The sequence below is a fragment of the Sciurus vulgaris genome (genome assembly GCF_902686455.1).
Source record: "Sciurus vulgaris genome assembly, chromosome: 4".
NCBI lineage: Eukaryota > Metazoa > Chordata > Mammalia > Rodentia > Sciuridae > Sciurus > Sciurus vulgaris.
In genome coordinates this window covers 103793563-103812117 of record NC_136464.1, presented here as the reverse complement: position 1 = coordinate 103812117, position 18555 = coordinate 103793563, and the positions used below count along the sequence as shown (strand labels likewise).

Below are 18555 nucleotides of genomic sequence, written 5' to 3'. Positions count from 1 at the left end.
CCAGCAGACCCATTCCAAGACTGTTTATCCCAATCTTTTAAAAACTAAATATGATCTTATCATTTTTAATAAACATTCATTGAATGAACAGGAAGGAAAAAACTAACAATTAACCTCATTTCTACGACCCCATTAGTTATTGACTTCTGATCTTTTCTAGTGGTTGAACCCCAGCTAGTTAACAGGGTTAGGAAAATTTATCTTTCATCCAACACAACAGAAATGACCCCAAAACCTCAAGCTTCAACACCTGCACTTTGTGAAAAGCCAAGTCCTGCCCATTCACCCCCAAACCCTGAACATCTCTTCTTGCAATGATAAACTTTTAATGTTTAATTCCTAATGGAATTACAAGTTCTTCTATAAAATTCTTAAAGAACACTGCTACTTTGATGCAATGAAGTTGCAAGTTGAAACAGGTCAAAATGTTAGATTTTGAAAAAGCTGAAATCAGATGTGAATTTTACACATTTTATTTCTTCTAAAGAAAGCTGGCAGCAGAATACTAGTTGAAACAATGACTTCAGAGTTTGCCTGCCTGGATTTAAATCCCTACTCCATCTCTAAGCTTGGGTTAAGTATTTAGACAAGTGTGCCTCAGCTTCCTCATCTATGAAATGAGAATAGTGATGGTTCCCTTATATTGAAGAAAAAATGAGTTAAATATGTGAATTGTTTAGAGCAATGCATGATTTATCTATACTTATTTTTGCTGTAATTAATGTGATAATCTCTCTCTCTTTCTGATTAAATCAACCAACAAAAATGGTACATTGAAAGATTTCTACATGGAACTACACTAAGCATCAGCAGAGGGAACCCTGAACAGTAGAACACATTGAGTGAAGAGTTTAAAGGCAACAACAACAACAACAACAAAAAAGAACCCCAAAGAAGTTGAGTTTCCTCTCTGTGGTCAAGTAGCACAAGTATAGACAAAAAATGTTATTATACACACAGAACGGATTCCAGCTATGTGTGTGAGATCATATTTCTTTTAAAAAGCTCATTATTTTTACTTGTTGCTTCAACCCTAAAGGCACAGTGAAATGAGCACAGATGTTTCTGGGGCATTCCATCATTCTGTACTTAAGCAATAAGCCCTGCCAAGAAGTCTGTCACATGGAAGGAAAAGGAAAGTGCTCTTCCACTCATGGGCTACAAATGGCATGGGCTCACCTGGAGGACACCTTGCTAGCTCAAGAGATGGTGAGAATGTTTCAAAGTACAAATAACAGACTTTCGCTATAAAGCTGTATCACCAATGTAAGATCTAGAAAACAGTATCACATCCTACAAAGTGACCCAGTACTCAAGGAAACCTGGAGAGTGCTTGAATATTTGATATGCATAAGCTGAAATCTAAACTGCCACCCATGATCTCTTTGTCACTTCATCATAAAATAACAGGAATAGTGATCTCAGTTAGTGGAGTTCCCAGTGCTCCCCAGGGTCACTGTCACTGGACTGTAGAAGTTCAGTGCTACTCCCTAGGTGGCACAGCAGTCAGCTACTCATCAAGTTAAAGATGTTGCCTACAGGCTGCTCAGAGAGCATTCTAATCAGCCTCTGTGAATGGATGAGGGCCGAGCAGGAAGGGTAAACAGGACACATCTCAGATATGCCAAACAATCTTGAGCCACCAAGAGGTGTCTTTCAGCAGTCACGGACTATTTATTTTTCCTACCTGCCATGGAGTCCAACAATCTCTGCAAGCATTCCACTGTGCCTGGGGTCCTACCCTTCTGTGACCAAAACTGCCCTAAGTCCTCCTTCTGCTTCACAACATCTCCTCCTGCTCCTTGACTTACCCAGTGGAGGACAAGCCTTCACTAGGGCCTCCCCAGAAATGTAGATGCTTCAGTAAAGATTCCCATCCCTTGGCATCTGGAGAGAGTTTACTATATGTACATTTAAAACCTTGTATTGCTTCTGGATCTTAATTCCTCTAATGCCATGTTAAAAAATTCATTTGTAAAATTCGTGCCACTTGGCTGCTCTATCTTCTGCCCCTCCCCGCAGCAGGTCCACTGACCTCCCGCTTCTCCTCTCTCACTGAGGGCTTCAGCAACTGGCTCATGGAATTCCATTCTGTCCCAACCTTGCTGTCATCCTACCTTCAAAATTACAGCCATGACCCATTAATTTAGCCTCTCAGTCCCTTACTGCTCAGCAGTGAGTGACCATCTACAGCTCTACCTTGAGCTTCCTATTCCCATGATTCAGTCCCAGGAATTAAAACACTCAGCATCAAAGACTCGAAGATGAGTATCCTACACACTTAGCCACCTGTCAGTCAACAGTTCCAACAATGCTCTTCAACTGCATTGAGTCTCTCCACCTTTCTAATCCTAATTCCTTTCCCAGTCTTCGCTGCATTAATGAGCAGGCGTGGCCCCAGGTCTATCATTCTGTTTGTTCTAATATTTAATGCTCTCATCCTATCATCTGACCTCAAACAGTGGATCAACACACCAGTCTCCCCTCCTCCAATGCATTATTTAAAACATGCTTCTGCCTAAGGATTATTCAACTGACACCTGAAACCTGGGCCATACAATCCTTTGATATACAACTGTGGGATTTTGTAATGACACATTTTACAACAATTACATTTCCTTTTGTAATTCCATACTACTCCTTATTCTACCTGGTTCCCAGAGGGTAAAACTAGGCCTTTGACAATTGTATATATAGGGCCTAACGTAAGACTTGGTGCATGGTGGTGACCAAATATTTTTTGTAATGAAGAAACATAGCCAAATGTGTGCTTTAGAAGTTATACAAAAAGGCAAACAAGAGGAAAAGTCAATTCTCATTAACAGCTACCATTAGCAAAAAAGTAATCCCAAGTGATACCAAAGGAATGTAAGAAATGACACAGAGGGACACTAACTGATATAGAATTTCAAAGTCTGCCTGACCAAATGTGTCATAATATAATTTGGGCTATAAATTCACCAATGAGGTTTTTTTTCTTTTAATTAACAAAGAAAAAGAGCAAAATATTTTTAAATGAGTATTTTTCTTTGGTATATGAAGACTAAACCTACGTTCTTTAATTCAGCTAAATAAAAATTTGCTGTGAAATCTAATTAATTGGGGTAAAGAGAAGTTGAGAAATAAAAAAAGTTAAAGCTAATCCCCACTTAATTCAGAAGACAATGTAAGTTAGAATCATTTATCACTCTTAAATATAGAAAACGAAGACCATATGTGTTTCAGGCAAGAAGTAACAAGTATCTGTTAAGATAAAAATCAGAAGAAACTACCTAAGGCACTCTCTTTCCTAATTTAGAATCAAAGACAAATTTGAGTTTCCTAAATGCAATATTCAAATTTTCCACTCAATGAAAACAAAAATAAAGGGGAAAATAATAAAAACAAAAACAAACCAAAACTGGTATTGTTTTTCAGCATAGAAACATTTTACCTGCATGAGTTTGGTGTCGTGTCCGGTATAAACAACCACGCCAAAGACCCACTGAGTATTTCTAAGCTGTGTACCTCTTAACAAGATCTGGTCAGGCCCAAGGGCAACAGGGCTAAAAGTAAGAAATAACATTGATATTTAATGATAGTCTGACAGACAAGCTTGAGTTTTCCCCTTAAATATAAACCCACAATAAAGCAAATGTTCCCTTCAAATTTGATCAATAAATGTTATCTTTGGCTTAATCTACCAAAAAAAGACTCACAAAAATGCCCATGTTATTCACTCATCACTATAGAGAAAGAGGCTGTTTTTTTCTATGAGGTGTTAAAGGGAACTGTGTCTCTTATAATCCTGTCATGAAATAAAACACCTAGAAAAGAAAGAGCTAAAATAACAACCAAAAGCTTATTCATTTGGAAAACCCAATTTACTTCACAGCCTATAATAAGAAAAAAAAAAAAAAAGAAGCAGTAAAACTATCATACCAAATTTGTCAAAGATGACGTAATGAACAAATAAGACATGAGTGGTAATTTAGAAATTCAAAATGGGGGTGGGTACACTGGCTATGCATATTAAATAACAATCAACAAACAAGTGCACTTAGTTATCTGTTTTGGGTTGATCCCTATGAACAGGTCCTTCCCCATCATGGATCTATTCAAAATAAAAATGAACACCTGACAGGCTGTAGAGGCACTGATAAGGAGCATGCAGACAAAGGATGGGCAGCAGATAGAGACTGCTCCCCAACGTCATGACCAAGATCACTTCCAGACAATAAAATAAATACCACGAGACAAGGACAACAGGATATAGACAACCCGCCACTGAATACTCTAGCGGAAGAGTAACCATTTATTTCATTCCACTTTCCAAAAACAAAAGGGCTGGGGTCCTGGCTCAGGTCTAGAGCAAGAGAGCACTTGCTTAGGATGTGGGAAGCCCTAGGTGTGACCCACAGCACTGCAAAATTAAAAATGATAAAATACAAACAAATACTATTTAGAAGAGAGCTAGCCAAAAAAAAAAAAAACAAAAGAAGTACACATTTCTCATACAAGTTTATTGACTTTTATACAAGTCAGCTATCTCTCCTGTTTTTCTGCACTGTTTGAATAGCTAAAACCCTTTTCTTCTGCTCAGCAGGTCACAGGGACACAGGAAGAACAGGCCCCTGCTGTGAACTTCATTTGAGGCCCTTGTCAAAAATCACATCTTTATTTAAATAGAGGGGAGGTTTTAAATTGACATTGAAATGGTGTTTCAAGGAAAAAAAGCTCAGTTTCTCAGAACTAAGCTAAATATGAAGAAATCTCACCGTTTTCAAATATTATGAGACTAGGAAACAAACACCTTTTCCAAAACTTCAGTCACATTATTTTTTTAATCAGTTTTTTTTTTTTTTTTTTTTAACAGACTGCATTCCACATTATTTTAAAAAAGAAAAAAAAAAAAATTAAGTAAAAGAAGGTTGACACCTTTGCCCATCTAAGTGCAAGTTTCCGGTGAAGTCATAGAGGTGACGATTAGGCCCCTCGCATTCTATGGTTCCCGTCAATTTCATCAACACCTCCCTTGTCTTCATGTCAGCAGTTTGTGTCAAACCCTAAAATTTAAGTCAAAAGAGAAAATTGAACACTTTTCCATGTTTAAAGGACAACATTCAGCATTCTGTCAATCATACAGATATAACCAGCCGTCTACAATGAAATTATTGGACACAGCAAATATCAGCCCCTCAAGATCCTCACTGGCATCTGACAGCTTTTGCCACAACAATCTCATTCAAAATATTTCAGTGTAGCAGAAGATGAAGATTCCACCAATACGCTGGAAACATCCATGCTTAAGTAATAACATATTCAAATGACTTACAGAAAGCAGTCCTAATACTGAAAATAGAATAAAGAATCCCTTCAATATTTTATACTACCAAGCACTTGTTAATTCTTTTTTGATTTTTAAAACATTTTATTCTGAACATTTCCAAACATACATTAAAAAAAAAACAGCACAGTATAACAAACTTCATTAACTCCAAACAGAAAAGAAATTGTCTAAAGCAAATATCTACAGAGAAAAGAAAGATCTGTAGACAGAATTATTGAATTCAACTTTAGGCAGCAGAAAAATTTTAAGTGTCAAAATGTTAACATTTTAAACATTAAAGATTATTTCTCATGTTAGAATAAAATGTATAGTGAGAATAATTTTATTTAAGGCTTGGGAATTTGGGGTCTAATATACCACTCTCTAGAATTAGAATCTCAATTCCGACACAATGTAAATTGAGATACCCAGGGCTAGTCTACTCTGTTCATCCACCAGTGTTGCTGCCCTTTCCATCACCTGGCTCAACCTGGCTGAGGACTCCCCTCTCTTTAGTATCACAGGCAGAGAGGCCAGTAAGATACTAAAGGAAAACATGATACCCTTTGTGACCTATAGTTGGATGAAGTCCACTTTTTCTGGGTCCCTCTCAAAAAGTTCCCCTCATAATTAAAGACTCATTATTTCCATAGATTCCATGAGGGTTCGGGCCTATCCTTTGGTGGCTGAACAACTTCTCCACAAAAGACAATGACTGGTACATTTGGGACCATATTGCAACTTGAACCTCTATAACATGAGTCATAAATGTGACTTTACCTGACGTATTTTAAGGTTGGTCTCCCCATCTAGATTAGCTGTTTCGACATAACACATTGCCTGAGGTTCACTAAGGAGAGAAAAAAAGGTGGTGGGGGGGCACATTTAGTAACATCCTCTCCCTAGATTCATAGCTCATCAATTCTCTATTATGGAAAGCATGTTTGCTGATGGGTCCTTCAAAATACACTGTTATAAACAACCATGTTAGTAGTAGTGATTGGTGATAAAGGAAGACACATTCTCATCTTTGGGGCTCAACAGCAATACAAAGTTGTTTGCCCAAGAAATACACCCTTGCAGGACCCACATAATGACCCCCTAACCTCAAGCGACAGAAATGACAGAGTGAATGAGAAGGAAGGGGTGTCTTATCAAAAATACATGATGTTCCAAGTAAGACCCAACCACTGGACTAGGGAAATCTAAAGGCTGAGGCTGGGCCTACACCTGACTGAAAAGAAGTGGCCAGAATAAATACTTCGTTTGAGAAAAATGACAGTTGCAGAAGTTGGAGAATTAAGGTATAAACTCAACCTTTTGCTTCCTTGCACTTTCTACTAGGTCGAAAGGCAAGAGTAACACCTAGTTTTAAGGACAGAACCCAAAGAATGAAAATAAGTATAGTAGATACAAACTCCTACTTCTAACCTTTTGATTTAGGTTAGTTGGCATAGTTAGTGGTTAAGAGAATGGACTGTCTACAACTCACTAGCTAAATTCAAATCTCCTAGTGCTACCTCGAGGAGCTATATGGCTTTGGTAAACGGTTTGATCTCTCTGTGTCTCGGTTTTCTCAAGTATAAATGAAGGATATCAAGGGCAGTTGGAAAGATTAAATGAGAGGCTGTGTTGAACAGGCTACTCAGCACAAAGTGCACACTCAAGCACATGGAGCATCCTGAAGACAGGACGTCAGCTCAGACGAATCATCCTATATTAAAATTAAGTCATCTGAGGGTCACAGACAACACTCCTACCCCAAACTACCTAGTGATTAAGGCTTTAGCATGTCTAAAGAGTTTCTGTGTTTTCTATGAATAAGGCCAAACATGAATCCCCCATTTACAGTGTTTTTCTACCTCTGTACGGCTCAGGTCTTATTTTTAAATATTTTATCTCTAGTAGAAAATAAATGCTGAGGCTTAGAACCTAAAGAATGATCAAATCCAGGGCTGGGGATATAGTGCAGTTGGCAGAGTACTTGCCTCACATGTACAAGGACCTGGGTTAAATCCCCAACACCACCACCAAAAAAAAGAATGATCAAATCCAATACAAGGAACATTATTTGCTATCAAAGAAAATGCATGGGGGTGCGGGGAGGGGGGAAGAGAAGAATGGAGGAACTTTGGATTACACTGAGGGAAATGAGAGAGGGGAGGGGGCGGGGGTATGAAAGATGGTGGAATGAGACAAACATTACCCAATGTACATGTATGATTACCCGAATGGTTTGAATCTACATTGTGTACAACCATAGAAATGAGAAGTTGTACCCTATTTGTGTACAATGAATCAAAACACAGTCTGTAAAAGTAAAAATTTAAAAATAACAGAAAAAACAAAGAAAATGGAAACCACATAAGCATCTATGAGTCCAGCAGCCTATAAATATAGAAAGTAACAGTCCTTAAACTTATAATAATTCAATCTTGAAATCAAGAATGGAAGTTTATTCTTATGCTGACTTTGACTTCCTTTGCAATATACTAAAAGAAAAAGAAATAAAAAATGATAGTCTCATTGTGTTGCCCTGGCTGCTCTCAAACTCCTAGACTCAAGGGACCCTCCTTCTTCAGCCTTCTAGGTGCTGGAACCACCACTGCATTTCCTTGATCTTTGCTCTGCACTTTTTATTCATCAAGCCAAGAGGTGCACTGTCCCATGGTGTTTATCACTGAGTGATGGTCTCTTTCTAGCATAAATCTACCTAGAGAACACTGTAATGACCCTTAAGCAGATAGGGTATGAACTGTGGATGAACAAAGAGCAAGTATCATCTGCAGGTCATGTCCATACTGAGACAATGCCTGTGTTTCTGTGAACACCTGTTCAAGGGCAGCACTGGGTTCTGCAGGGCAGACTGCAATCTGTCTGTCTGACCCACCAGGAAACTGAAATGTGCCACCTGGATGTTAGGATGTATCACTCCACTGCCATTGCATCAGCGTACCTATTAATAAGGAGAATGCCCCCGGATGGCCAGGAAGAAGTCAAAACCTATTAAAAAGTTTTTCAGAAAAAACCTAAAAAGACAAATGGCAGAAACAAAACCAAGGGTCAAGGCAAGAGAAGGCAATTGACAAAAACACAGGTTGAGTGAGTATCCTTTATCCAAAATATTTGGGATTTTCAGATTTTCTGAGTTTAGAGCGTTTTAGAGTTGAGAATGTTTGTGTGACCGTAACAATTCTGCATCCCTAATCCAAAATTCTGAAATCCAAAATGCTTCAAGGTCTCAAACTATAGTTAGCTAGAATAGTAGTAGCTTGTAGCAGGAGAACAGGTTGGTGAGAATGGGATGGTAACTCTGGTAACTCACAGGGTAGAACAGAAAAGATGGCTCAAGAGTTCTACAGTTTTTTTTTTTATATTTAATTGTTGCTAACATTCATTTCCAAAAAAATGTGCCCACTAGCACACCCGACCTGGAGGAGAACAGGACCATGTCTGCTGGAAGATACTGTCCATTGAGGACCTTCACAATGTCTCCCACTGCCACCTAGAGACAAGTACAAGGACAGAGGTACAAAAGAAAAGAAAGCACAAATGTGAGAAGGTGGTTAAATAAATGAAGAAGAAAACTGTTATATAACTAATATATATAGTTATTATTTGCAACAGCAAAAGGAAAATGCTTCCATACAACCTGGAACACTGTTGGCCCTCCATGTCTGTGGGTTATGCATCTGCAGATTCAACCAACTAAGGATCAAAAATTTTTGGAAAAAAAAAAATGTTCCTGTACTGAATATATACAGACATTGTTCTTATTGTTATCTCCTAAGCAGTACTGTATAACACTATTTACACAGCATTTACATTTTACTAGGTCATCTAGATATATATATATGGGACGTCATCTAAAGTATATGTGAGGATGTACTTATGTTATATGCAAATGCTACACTATTTTATAACAGAGACTTGAGTATCCATGGATATGGCTCTCTATGGGGCATCCTGGAACCAATCCCCATGGATACTGAGGGACAATTTGCATCACTGTTTTGCAGTAGTGTTTATGAAAAAGAAAAAAAGAAAGGGAGAGGGAGAAAAGAAGTGCATCTGAACAACTATAAAGATCACATTTTCTCACAATTATCCACATGTCAACTAGTACTCAAACTTTTCCATAGCTTCATGTGGTAGAGTAGACTGTCCATGCAGCTCTGGAGCCAGCCTACATGTTGGGTTTGAATCCCTCACTCAACCCTGAATAGATTGTAACTGAGAAAGTTATAGAAACTCCATGTATCTCACTTTTCTCATCTGTAAGAACAGCAGCATGTTGCATGAGAATACTGAGAGGATCAACTGACTTAACACATATATATTTTTCTACTTATACATGAAGAAACTGTGGCTCAAAACAAAATAACTTAGCTGAGGTCACACAGCCAGTATATCTGATCCCAATTCAAACCTGAGCAATCTGGAAGATCAGTGTTCTGATTAAAAGAAAATACTAAATTCATCCATAAACAGTGATCTAAAGGTCCCCCCAGAAATAAACCACATGAAACAGATTTGTACAGCCTTGAAAAAAATGCCAAAAAAAGAGTTATGACCAGAGTCCAAAACCACCTTAAGGAACAGACTCCACTGGACAGAAGATCACAAGCCAAGGAAATTGGCTATAGTCTCCAAACAGCATCATGGTCAAGTGTCTAAAAACTGCTTAATAATTTCAGAGGAAGCATCAGCTTAGAGAGAATGTGGGCTTTCCAATCAAGCAAGCACAAGCCCAAGTCCCAAATTCAGAGACACATTCAAGTTCTAAGATTCTGGAAAGCTGCTTCACCTCCTAGGACTCCAGAGCCCTCAATTCTGAAATGGGAAAACAATACCACTGACTCTTAAGGTGGCATATGCAGCACCTGGCACAAAACAGGTACATGAGTATAGTCCTACTCAGTATGAGTGTCACTGAATGGACACCATCAGTGACAAAGTCAAGGGAATTAGAATTCTCTGATGATATCTAAAAGGAAGACTCCTAGTACAGTAATAATTGCAAAATGCAAAATGGATACATAATGTTCTCTATTTTCTATTCTAATCTTAATATTATTCTCTTAGAAACTCAAATGATGTGATACTTGTGAAAAACTACTGGATTGTATAAACCAGCAGGTACCCAGTTCTATCTTCTTTTGGGAGCTGGGGGTGTGACATAGTGGTAGAGCATTTGCCTAGCTTGTAGAAGCACTGGGTTTAATCCCCAAACTGCAAAAACAAACAAACAAACAAAGAAACAACTGTTGAGAAAAGGGACAGTTTTCTGAAAAGTGTTCTATTTGTTCTGTGAACTGCTTATAAAGTGTGTGGGAAGTCTAATTGGGCTCAACATAGACAAGGATGGTAAAAATTATTGTTTAGAACCCTGTGCACTTACAGTTAGTACCCAATTCAAAGATGTAAGTTAGCATTCAATTTAAAGGCAAAAGAAAGGCATATAATTAAAGTATATTCCATGATAAAGCAAAGTTAAAGAATCGCTGCTACAGAGCTATTTTAACAACCATCAGTACATAAGCAAGGGATATTTATGTAAATTGAAAGTGTTTTTTAAAACTAAAAATAATCGATTTGGTTTAATTACAAAGAATCAGAAGCAGCAATTGATTTTAAAAAACACTAGAAAGAAAAATTAGTTCTGATTTCAAAAAATGTTTTGAAAAGACTTTTGTTCTAATTCAAACGGGGGAGACAAGGAAAATTACGGCTTTATCTTGTCTTTACTTTCTCGCCTGAGGGGCTGGGGATTTGAACCGTGGTCCTTGCGCACGCTAAGCGAGCGCTCTCCAAAACAAGCTATTTCTTCGGCTTTATCTCATCTTTACTTTCTAAATAAAAAAAATATATATACATATACAACCCAGTAACCAAGTATTGAGAAGTTTCATGTATATGAGAAACTACTTATCTAGGAATTCGGTTTGAATGATTTTCTATTTGGTGTTCTTACACGATTGCCCCTTGCATACGTGATACTATCTGAAAGAACTAATACAGTGGGAAAGAAACCATTTCAGGCCCTAAAGTCACTCTAGCCTCAGAGGATTCTTCAAGTCCTGATGAAGCAGGCAGAAAACCCTTTCCAAGGCGATCAGAGTTGTTGAGATCCAGCTGAAGGCTGCCTGTCCAGGTCCACAACTGGTCTGCTACACCCCAGGGGTTGGCTGCTTGAGCCTCAAGCCATTGGGGATTAGAGTTAATGCTTTTGGCTCCTGTTACCGCTGCTCTCTCCCATATCTTCCACACCCCCACACTCACTCTGAACTATACTAAGTTGTGCAGCTGTGCCTGGTCCTCCCAAACAACTCAGTTTCACACTTTCTTCCTTGAACATCTCTTGAGAAAAGCCTTGCCTGACCTGAACCAATGGCCCCAGATTAGCTGCCCCCCTCTGGCGATGTTCCCAAGGAATCTGCACACACCCTATAGGATTTAGCATGCCACTGTCTCTCCTACTACACTTGTTCTTGAGTGTGCTCCCCACATCATCCCCATCAGTCTCTTCCCACAAACTTGTTAAAAATGCAAATTCTAGAACCCAGTGCATCCGAAAATCTTGGAGAGGGGCTTGATCAGTGTTTTATCAGACTCCTAGGTGATAGAATTCTGGCCAAGTTTCATGGACCACCACACGACAAAGGAAGGCGCCATACTCTATTTTTCTGGGCTAGCGGATACATTTAGATATACAGACAAAATGCATTTAGAATTTGAAATAAAGATGCATGTGGCAAGATATTTAACAGGTGTGTTGTTGCTGTTGGTATTTTTCTCCCAAATGTGTGTGGGAAATAAGAAACAAGATTTAGGAACCTTTGAGGTCATCAACTTCTGAACCCAGAAATCTGTGCCATCATCCCATCTTCTACTGTTTTAAGTAGTGTTAGACACTATGGATCCAAATTACTCTTCACTCTAGCCACTATTAACACCTGTTAGGGATATGAAGTGTCCCCCAAAAGCTCCTGTGTTAACACAGGAATGTTCAGAGGTGAAATGACCAGATTATGACAGCTGTAACATAATCAATCCATCCTAGTTTGAATGAACTAACCGGGTGGTAACTGTAGGCCGGTGGGACATGGCCAGAGGAGGTGGATCACGGGGGATGTGCCCTGGACGGGTACTCTTCCACACAGCCCCTTTGCCCTTCCCTCTCTCTGCTTTCTGGCTATGAATGAATGGAGCAGCTTCCCTCCACCACACTCTGTGCACCATGATGTCCTGCCTCACAGAGCAATGGACTCGGCCAACTCTGGACTGAAATCTCTAAAACCATGAGCCAAAATAAACATTTCCTCCTTTAAGTTATTCTTTTCAGGTATTTTGGTCACAGTGATGGAAAGCTGACTAACACAGAGCCTTTCTGGGGAAGAAAAATAGAGAGGCAATTCCCCAGGGCCATGGGAACACTTGACTTCCTACAGCACTAACAAGCACTTCTCTTCCTGAAGTCAATAATTTCCAATATCTTAATCAAGAGCCACCACACTTCACTTGCAGATGACAGGGAGGCCAATGACTGCAGGTAGCACCAGACCCCTAGATGGCTATAAAGGTTAAGGTGTTATGAAAAACACTACAAAGGGGAAATTTCTTTAAAAGGTGGTGGATCTTCTAAAACCAAGCAAAAAGTAAACAAAACCAAAGTGAAGGTTGCAGTCACCATATCCTGGTCACTTTTTTCAAATATGTAAGACCAACTGTTTACTAATTGTTTAGCAATAAAAATTATTTTTAGTTAGCCTTCTAAAAAGCTGTTTTCTCTTAAAATCATCAGCTTCGAATGAGACTACTGAGAGAACTAATGATAAGTATCCCTGAAAAACATCTCGAATCCATTAAGAAGGTCCACTTAATAGACTCACTTAAAAAGCTAATTTTACCAGATACAAAATACCAAGAAAACAGAGTAGATTTCTCCTAAATTTCCTGTTCATTACTACAAACAACCAAAGAACACCATTCCCCATGTCATACTTCCAGAAACATGGACAAAAATCATTTCTTGATACCATAAAGTTAAAAGCAGCAACTACTGGTCAAACCAAACCAACAGGATTCCTACTCAAACTCTGTATTTAGTGATAACCTTTCACCAGTAATATTACAAATGAGAATCTCAAAGTTTAAAAACAACAACTCTTAAACATTTGAATTTAGGTCAAGAGAACAACAGAAGACCAGGGAAAATGTTTCTCATATTAGGCTTAGAAACCAGAAAGTGTTCTGAAATTTGAGAAATGAAGTTCACAGCTTGAGCTAACACAACCAGGTACATTCTAGAAGTGGCCAGAAATGGAGGAAACACATATCAGTTCTGAGCAAATCTAATGGAAAAACTTACATAAAATGGAGATGACCTGACCTTAATGAAAACTTTATTGTAATTAATACCAATTATTCACTAAAAGTCTCTAAATCAATACTTTCCAGTATTATCTTTAAAATTAGTTTTTACCTCTTTCCACATAATGGTATGCCACATACCATTTCTTAACACTGGAAAAGAAAAAAGTAATAATTGATCAGTTAATATTGGTTATAATCAGAATAAAAGCAGTTTACTAAAAATCCAAAAGGTTCCTTTTGAACTTCTATTTATTAATTCTACATCACATATCATATCCTTTGACAGAAAAATATAACACCATCACCCTCCAAAACGGAGCCCTGATCTATGTACTGCTGTAACATGCATACATTACTGCAAACACGTAAGTATTTATATTTATATGTAAGTAAAATCTACTTGCTAGGCACAGTGGTGCAGCCTGTAATCCCAGCAGCGTGGGAGGCTGAGGCAGGAAGATCACAAGTTCAAAGTCAGACTCAGCAACATAGTGAGGCTCTGAGTCACTTAGGGAGACCCTGTCTTTAAAAAAAAAAAAAGCTGGGAATGTGAATGTGGCTCACTGGGTAAGCACCCTGGGTTTAATCCCAGTGCCTACCCACACTCCCCCCAAAAATCTACTTATATTCCTCTCAGAAGCAGAAAAAAAGCCACATGTCAAACGCACAAATACAATAACAATAAAAAGAACCAGAGCTAAAAAATCAAAAACAATAAAAAGCAGGAAAAGGGAGATAGGGAGAGACTATGAACAAGGGACATAAACACTTCAATGGAAATAAACACTGTCTAAAATTCATAATAATTACAATCTTTTCTAAAATTCTAAAATACACAAGTTCTGTTCAGGACAAATATTATCAGGACAAATATTATTTTTCTAATTTATCTCAGTACTATTAACTACTTACTTAAAATTCCTTAAATCCAGATCTTAAGTTTATAGTAGAAAAAAAAAAAAAAAAAGATAGGCTCTGGTATCTTACCTATTGTTTTCTTTTTGTTAACTGCATTGTCTGCCTTGTGTCGCTTCTGTTACCGAAAGAAACAAAGGATTTTTAGATTCGAAAGTTCCAAATGAATAACTGAAATAAGATACAATAAGGGGTAGGGCCAGATGCAGTGATGCACTCTAATCCCAGGTACTTGGGAGGCTAAGGCAGGAGGATCCCAAGTTGGAGATCAGCTTTGGTTGCTGGGGTGGTGACACACCTATAATCCCAGCAACTCACGACACTGAAGCAGGAGGATCACAAGTTCCAAGGCAGCCTGAGCAACTTAGTGAGGCCCTAAGCAACTTAATGAGACCCTGTCTCAAAATAAACAATAAAAAGGGCTGGGGATGTGGCTCACAGGTAGAGCACTTGCCTAACATGTGCAAAGCCCTGGGTTCAATGCCCCATAGAACAAAAAGAAGAGGAAGCCAGGTGGTTTGGAACTAGAAACAAAGAAACTAACTGCTATAAAATTCAATTTGAAGATTTTGTGATCTATTATCATTTACTAAGTTTAGATGTTTTCTATTCTGGCTTAATGATTATGTTTTGGTTCTAACAGTCAACAAACTCCTTGAAGTGTGAAACTGCTCACTTTTCATCTACTAACAAACTAGAAGAGTGATTCAATAAAATAAGCCCAACAACAGACAGCTGGTTTCATTTTCAACTTACATTAATTGATTTACCTATTCCTCAAAAGATGTACATATGTACAGGAGACCAAGTGTGTGCATGTGAGCATGTGAGGGAAAAGGAGAGGGAGACAGAGAAAGAAAAGAAGAAAGAGTGAGATTAGGAATGTGACTGTAGCCAAGCAACTTGGAGATGCCCCAGGTTAACTGTGAGAAGGAAGATTCTTGTAAAATTCCCTCAGGTGTAGCAAGCACAAAGCTGCTTTTCTAGGCAGTACTATAATGTTTTATTTGCTACCCAAATTAGCAAGTTTTAAAGCAGGAGTTAAGAAACAACTGTGATAAACATCAAATGGGGTCCAGACACTGCCCTAGGATCACTATATGGGTCTAAGACACCAAGTACAAGTTATCTCCCAAAACATACTATCACCAGTCTAGGGGCTGCCTAGGCTACAGTCCAATTCCCTGTCTTGAACATATCATCCAAAGCAACACACACATTTATCAGTTGTAATCCAAAAGCAAACACTTACAAAATCTTCTACGATCTCTTTGATGCCTGCAATTGTTAAAATAATGATAAATGGCACCAAGGTTGTATATCTTCCTGTTGGAGATACATCTGGAATTTGCTGTAAGAGACCACAAGAGGGAAGTTAGCACATTAAAATCCTCCATGATAAAGAAAATGTGGCCTCACAGCTCATCTTTCACAGTGCTGCTCCATTTCTGTTATACAAAAAATGATTGCCTTATTTTAAAAACTAACTATGCATTTTGAATATTTTTTTAGATTTTACTCACATTGCCCATGTGTTTAAAACACAAAGAGTTAAAAGTGTGTTTCCCCCCCCTCCCTGAACCATTTTTTCCATGCCTCTTTTAGTAACTCAATTATCCTTAAGGCAATACTAAAGGAAGTCTCTCCTTATACAAAGATCACACTTGTTCATCCCATCAATATTGGATTAGGAAAACAAACTACAGGCAACTATTGTGACACTTTTTCAAGTTAAGAAACCTGTTAGCAAAATCTCATTTTTGCATATAATTAAGGATGCAAATTTTAGGTACTTTTTAAAAGGTATTACCTGCAATAAGGCAATGAAGAGGAAGAAGGCATTAGCAGCTCTTCTAATCTGCTCATACAGGAATCGAGGTAGAAATGTCAACACGCTGTACTTGGCTGTACTGTAAGTGCAAAGAAAAATCCTACCATTAGTTATAGATGTAAATCCTCAAAAAAGAACAAAACAAAAAGTTTTAACAATTTCACAACCAGTTTGTAAAATAATGTTTCAAAACTCAGGACAAGGAAATTGCAGTGTGGACCTTCTCTTACAGAGCTATATTTTGTAGAAAGGCACACCTGATCAGAAAATCTTCCAATGTGATCTCTGTGTTCAAACTCTGATACACATGTGGTTGCTTAGTTTCCACAGAGTGTAAGCAGGGACATCTGCCCCCCATCTATAACAACACACATGTACCTAATAGTTCAACATGTCCCTCAGTGGATACGCACCACTGATGTTGTATGCTGCAACCATACCTAAACAAATTCCATACCTTCTATGCACCCATTAGTTGACCACCTTTGCTCACATTTTGCTTCAGTTGGGTCATCCTCTCCCTTCCACCTTACAAGCCTCTCCACAAATAAACTCTTTCCCATCTTATTTTCCCATGTCTTATATATCCCATTAAATCTGGTCAAAGTCATAATGACTGTTCATTCTTCAAACCCACAGTATGGTGTTTATCCCTACGTCCATGTAAGGTCTGTTTTATTTATTTATTTTTTTTTTCACCACATCACAACATTTTTAATTTTTTTTTTACATCTTTCTGCTCTAAAATAAGCAATCTGTTTATATTTCTAGGTTTTGATTCTAAGAGAAAAACTATAAGGTCTGTTTTAATTCATAACATACACCTCTGCAACCATGGGTTCTGCATCCATGGATTTAACCAACCACAGATCAAAAATATCTGAAAAAAGAAAGTTGCATCTGTACTGAACATGACATTTTTCCTTGTTATTATTCCCTAAACATTACAGTATAACAGTTATTTACATAGCATTTTCATCGTATTAGATAGTGTAAGTCATCTAGAAATGATTTAACGTATACAGGAAGATGTGTGTAGGTTCAATGCAAATACTATGCCATTTTATATGAGGGACTTGCACATCCACAGATTTTGGTGTCTAGGGGAGACCCTGAAACCAATCCTCCACAGATACCAAGAAATGGCTACATCTATTTTTCTTGCTCCAGAACAGATTATGGAAACAGTAAGAATGCTCACTTCATCTCCATATGTTCCTAGCACAGAGTGCAACAGAGTCAGTGAACAATGACATAAACTAAAGACAGAAACTGAGAACCTAAGAGGTAAAATGAAACATAACTACATAGACCATCTACAGATTTATTCAAGTACCTACTAAAAAATTAAAAGAAGGAAAGAAAATCAAGTACCTCCTTGATGCCTAGATCACCATGTAAAAGCATGACTCTGAGTTCATCCTTAATTGAAATATATTCTAGTGAGATTATCTACCAGGTTCCAAATGCACAACAAATTAGGAGCATCAAAATAGAAGGACAAAGGGCTCAGGAGAAAGCATATGCCAGAGGCATGTGTACTACCGCTAATACCCGATGTAACCAGTTCCAGAAAGACAAAATAAAACCAAAGTTGACAACTCAAAAAATATAGTAGATTGAGGTCATGTGATGGAGCAAGAAATGGCCCCATGTAGCACGCCATCACCTCAGAGAAAATCTTCCCCTGGTACAACAGCCTGGTATTTCACGATTCATGGTGATCACAGTTCCTTAAAAAATCATTGTTGGCCTTCTGCCTAGGAGCTCAAGATGTATGATAAAGTATATGAAGATCATTTTGAAATGATTCAAACTTTAAAAATCTGACCCTTAAAGAGATATCACTAAATTAGCTGAAAGTGCTTGCATGGATGAAGCCCCTCTTCCCAATGGTGTACTGGGATGTCATTGCAAAATTCTGCCAGACAGAATAAACTAGCTAATATTATGCACATCAAAGAATAGGAAAAACATGTTAAACTTCTGTGCAAAAGAGCTCACAGTAGAGGACAAAGTCAAATGGAACCCCTGATTTCTTTTTGGTCGTTCTGACCACTGAAATAAAGCAACTAACATTAGTAGGAAAGGAAGCAGGAAAGTTCACACATTCTTAGATAAGACA

The 18555-nt window shown here is 38.1% G+C and overlaps 1 protein-coding gene across 1 annotated transcript in view; it reads right to left on the bottom strand.

Annotated features, from left to right (window-relative positions):
• The window catches only part of ATP8A2 (ATPase phospholipid transporting 8A2), a gene marked incomplete at its 5' end in the record, with an annotated part of 656754 nt that overhangs the window by 492327 nt on the left and 145872 nt on the right, over positions 1-18555 (bottom strand). The window contains 8 exons of the mRNA XM_079136232.1: positions 3434-3545; positions 4918-5045; positions 6089-6158; positions 8740-8813; positions 13794-13834; positions 14672-14717; positions 15852-15950; positions 16410-16509. Coding sequence (XP_078992358.1) covers positions 3434-3545; positions 4918-5045; positions 6089-6158; positions 8740-8813; positions 13794-13834; positions 14672-14717; positions 15852-15950; positions 16410-16509 — 670 coding nt within the window. The remainder of the gene's footprint in view (positions 1-3433; positions 3546-4917; positions 5046-6088; positions 6159-8739; positions 8814-13793; positions 13835-14671; positions 14718-15851; positions 15951-16409; positions 16510-18555) is intronic.